This window comes from Myotis davidii, unplaced genomic scaffold (assembly GCF_000327345.1).
Source record: "Myotis davidii unplaced genomic scaffold, ASM32734v1 scaffold945, whole genome shotgun sequence".
NCBI lineage: Eukaryota > Metazoa > Chordata > Mammalia > Chiroptera > Vespertilionidae > Myotis > Myotis davidii.
This window is the reverse complement of record NW_006296434.1, coordinates 78930-83179: the sequence shown is the minus strand read 5'-3', so window position 1 is coordinate 83179 and position 4250 is coordinate 78930. Positions and strand designations below refer to the sequence as shown.

The following is a 4250-nucleotide window of genomic DNA, read 5'->3' as shown; positions in this document are numbered from 1 at the left end:
CATCTTTTGGTTATTTGGAGTTCCTACCAAGATTGTAGAAAAAAAGGCTTTATTAAGCATTTTAATTATAAAATAATTTAACATAATTCTTTTAAAATACTCCAAATCTTGAACCTAACGCAAACTACTGTTGTCATGGGTTGCATCTGAATTTTCACTTTGTGATCATCATCTTCGTGCCCATATCTCCTTTCTCCATTTGGGATCATTTCCTTAGACTGGAATCCTAAGAATGGGAATATTAGGATTAAATAGTAAATTGCTTTTTTTTAAAGGAAAAAGTTATAGATTTAATATTTTATACATGCACATATGTACCTGTAGACACAAAAATGGTATGCTCTGCTCATCAATTTCTGAATTTTTGTCCCCTGTCTTGTGGTCAGGTGTTATTAGCCCACCATGGCGGTTTTCCGTGGAAGAAAAGGTGACAAGAATCCCAAGGGCACTTGTGCAGGGGAAGAGCAGCATGGCCTTGAAGTGCATTTTCCAACAGCCTGGCCCTGTTACTAGGAAGGGGACCCAGCCCTGAGTGGGATTGCCTGGGGCCAGCTGCTGGTGTGTGGGTTCTTGACTTCGTGCAGGAAAGATTTCATATCATGAGTCCTGAGGCTCATTTCTATACTTCTTGAAAAAAGGAGGTTTCTTTTTTATCATCAGTTATGTTCCTCCCTTATTTTGTTTTTTCCCAGGACACATTGGTCCAGGATAGAAGTTTAGGCGCGGTGCCCTGAGCCTCAGAACCCAGGCCAAGACTATGGGCCACTCCAGCAGCCAGTCTATCTCAGTCAACCCCACCCAGGCAACTGGGCATTGTACAGTCTGAGTTGCACACACTCAACGGGCCTTTTCCCAGCCCCCAGTAGCAGGAATCCTGCCTACATCCACACCCCTGCTGAGCAAACATCTGAGCTCTCCTTGGTCATCTTCAGTGATGGGGTTTTTAATTGTGGGAGGAATTCCCAGTGACCTCTCTGACTATAAACAAGTTATTCCTTGTTTATCCCTATATTAATGGGAGAGCCCCATATCTCTTCACATCCTGGCTCTTTGTGGCACCCCTTACTGGTACAGCTCTTCCTGACCCCATGAGTCACCTCTTCTCTCTGGAGAAACACAGACTGATTCCACTTTTCATTTGTCCCTCTTCAAAATGGGATGAAAACTCCCGTAGCTGCTCTATACCCCCCGACCCTGAGTTCTCTCCTGGATTCCCCCACATTTCTCACGCTGCCATTGCCAGACCTCTCATTGTCCTGGTCGCCCTTGGGTGGTCTTTATCCTATTTTATATGCTGCTGTACTTCACCTGTCACAAATGTTTTCCAAATGCAAACGTGCACATTTGTCCTTTTATTCTAGATTCCAAGAGACAAACCTGGATCCTATGTTCCTTGGAATATACCCATATGATCAAGTACAGAATTTGGGAGAAAATCGGTGACTCTTCCAATATAGCAATCTACCCAGTTTCTGTGCTCCAGGATGCTCGGTCTGAAAGACAAAGCCCCACCGTTCAGAAGTCATTTCACAGAGTGTTGCTTTCATATGACGCCGACTTCAAACGTTCCATTTAGATTTTGATAGATATGCTTAAGCAATTTAGAAATCATATTTTAAATGGTGTAAACACTAGCTGGCTTCCTCTAAGGTATTCCCCATCACTCTGCCCCTTAAGCCTTCCGGCTGAATGGAATAGAAGGTAATGACTTGTATGTGATTCACATCTGGCTTATATGCAACTGAAATTATACTGTCCAGTGAAAGGAAGTTTTCTAAATGATTTTATTAGTAGTATACACTGTAAAGGATATTCACTTTTTACTTTATACGCTTTGTATGTTTTGGTTTCTAAAAATATGCATTAGTTTAGTCATTTAAAGCAAATTAATAAACAGACCCATTTAACACCTAGAAACAGCACCAGAATGCATTACGTCTCCATGGTTTAGTTGCATTTCATTGACTAAAGGTCTTTGTTGCTAACTGCAGGAAATTTTATTCCAGGAGGTCCCCTCAGGGCAGGGAGAAGTGTGCATTGTGTAAGAATGAGGTTGAGATTGAAATTTCAAATTGGTTGAAGGGAGGAGGAAACTGGAGTTAGCAGAAGAAGGTGGGGACATGAGAGGGTCAAGAGCATAGAGGCAGGATGTGACTGGAGGAACATACTCAGAGAACAAGCCAAAATCACCCCCCATCTGCGGGGCTGCCTCAACTAGCTGTCCCTCCTCCCGGGAGATCTCAGCTAGTCTCTCAGGTGGACACAGCAACAGTGCTTTCTATAGGACAACTCTCGGCCAATTGTTATAGCATAAGGTGTAGTCTAAGAAGCCAAATGAAGTTGTTTTCTTTGTGAATGGAAGAATGGTAAATTTTCCACATTGTTATTTCTACATTTATGCAGAGAAAAAAACCACAGTAGAAAGTAGGTGTTCAAGTGACCAGTGTGTGAGCTGGAGATTTGCTCTGATTGTGATAAATCCGTATCAATTTGTATTTATAGTTCTCTGGGGGAAAAGAGAGAGAGAAGAAAGACCGAGAATGAGAGAGCAAGAGAACGGATACAGGAGAGAGAATCTACTCGTGAAAGGTATTAGGATTCCTCATGGAAAGCACTTGGTTATGTTGAGCCTTCAGACTACATTTTGTAATTGCGTTTGTATTCATCTAAGTGTTAGGCGTCACCTTCTCCTTATTATGATTTTCTTCATCTCTCTCTTCTCCCCCATTCCCTTCCTCCCCTCTGTCTCCTTGAACCACTACCGACACCACACACAAATACACATGAGTATAAAACCTTAAGGTTATTGGAAAATAATTATAAAATTTTGACCAGCAAGAACAGAAGGGAAATCATACTGGAAAGCTAGGAATACATTTCATAGTTAGTTTACATTTTTATATGTTGCTCCTTTAAGCAGAGATTCTTAAATTACTTAACAGAATGGACAAAATGATTTTCTGGTCCTACCTTTGTTTTGAGTTCATGAATGGAATGTGCTCCCTGCTTTTCACTGTCCTTGAACCTGCATCTGAAGGGCAACCCTGTATCAGTGTTTTCAGCTCCACAACCAAGGGGAAGAGTTATTTAAGGTTGAAACCAAGCCCACGCCCGCACCAGGCTGTGCAAACAAATGGAAGCTCCACGTATATAATGTACCCGAGATCACTCAGCATTAGAAAGGCCCTGCTTTTCATCTGTCTGCTCCCCAGGTTGCATTCTTTCCTCTGTGACATGTGTCCTCTCCTAAGGAGGTAGCGAGTCTTCTAGAATCCTTTCACTAACAGGAAGAGGGGTGGGTGGTGCCAGTGTGTTCCTGTGGGTGCTGAAATAATGCCATTTACCTACGGCTGCCAATGTCTTGTTTTCTTAACTTTGCAAATATGAGTCAAGAACAAAGAACATGTTTTGCAGGTAGCGGTGAGAATTAAAACTCTTTTATTCAACTGTGAACTCAAGATTTTTTAAGTTTATAACTATTCAATATTTCACAACCTTTTATGATTTACCCAAAACCAGTGCTGTATTAGAATATAAATTCTTGCTGATTTATCTTCTGAAACAAAGCCAAACATTTGTCCTGCTCAAATAAAACAAAATACAATACAGTATTACATCATTTCATAATTGCAAAGAGTGATGTTTGATCAACTCAGGCAAACAAGATCAGCAAACATATCTTCAATGACTCTTAGCTATTCAGAAAGAACGGGCTACAGGAAAACTGCCTCGATCGATAGGATCGTTTCCTCTGCACAAATCATTGAGAGGAATTCAGGCCCTGAAATATATTTATTGTTCTACCTGCAGGAAAACTATATCCTTTTGTTTGTTTAGGAAAGCAAAGCAAATAATAAACTCTGGAAACTTTGCAATCTTTCTGGCATTTGCACAACTTTTTTCTCTGTCACACTTCATTGAAAAGATTTTGATTTAGCTCCTGTGCACAAAGACACGAAAAGGGGACAATTCACATTTATCTTGGTTCCTATAATAAAATGAGAAAAGCAAGGCTGTATTGTCTGTGTTTGGTCTGTGTAAATGGGCATGCTGCTAATTCTAGCCAGAAAAAAAATACTTTTGTGATGTGGCTATTTTGGTGTGTTATGTAACAGTCTTTAATCAAGACTGTCTATGTTGAATATTCCCCATACTAAGTTATAAACACTTTTTGGGTAAGAATTGTGTCTTGTTGTAAAAATACCTCCACACCAGAGGAATTGGTGTGTCATAAAGGTTGCTGGCAGACC

The 4250-nt window shown here is 40.7% G+C and overlaps 1 protein-coding gene across 1 annotated transcript in view; it reads left to right on the top strand.

The window, feature by feature from the left end:
• The window catches only part of LOC102755298 (aldehyde oxidase), a 71817-nt gene extending 67805 nt beyond the window's left edge, over positions 1 to 4012 (top strand). Inside the window, exon 35 of the mRNA XM_006771804.2 lies at positions 1362 to 4012. Coding sequence (XP_006771867.1) covers positions 1362 to 1412 — 51 coding nt within the window. The 3' untranslated portion in view covers positions 1413 to 4012. The remainder of the gene's footprint in view (positions 1 to 1361) is intronic.
• Positions 4013 to 4250: the final 238 nt, after the last annotated feature.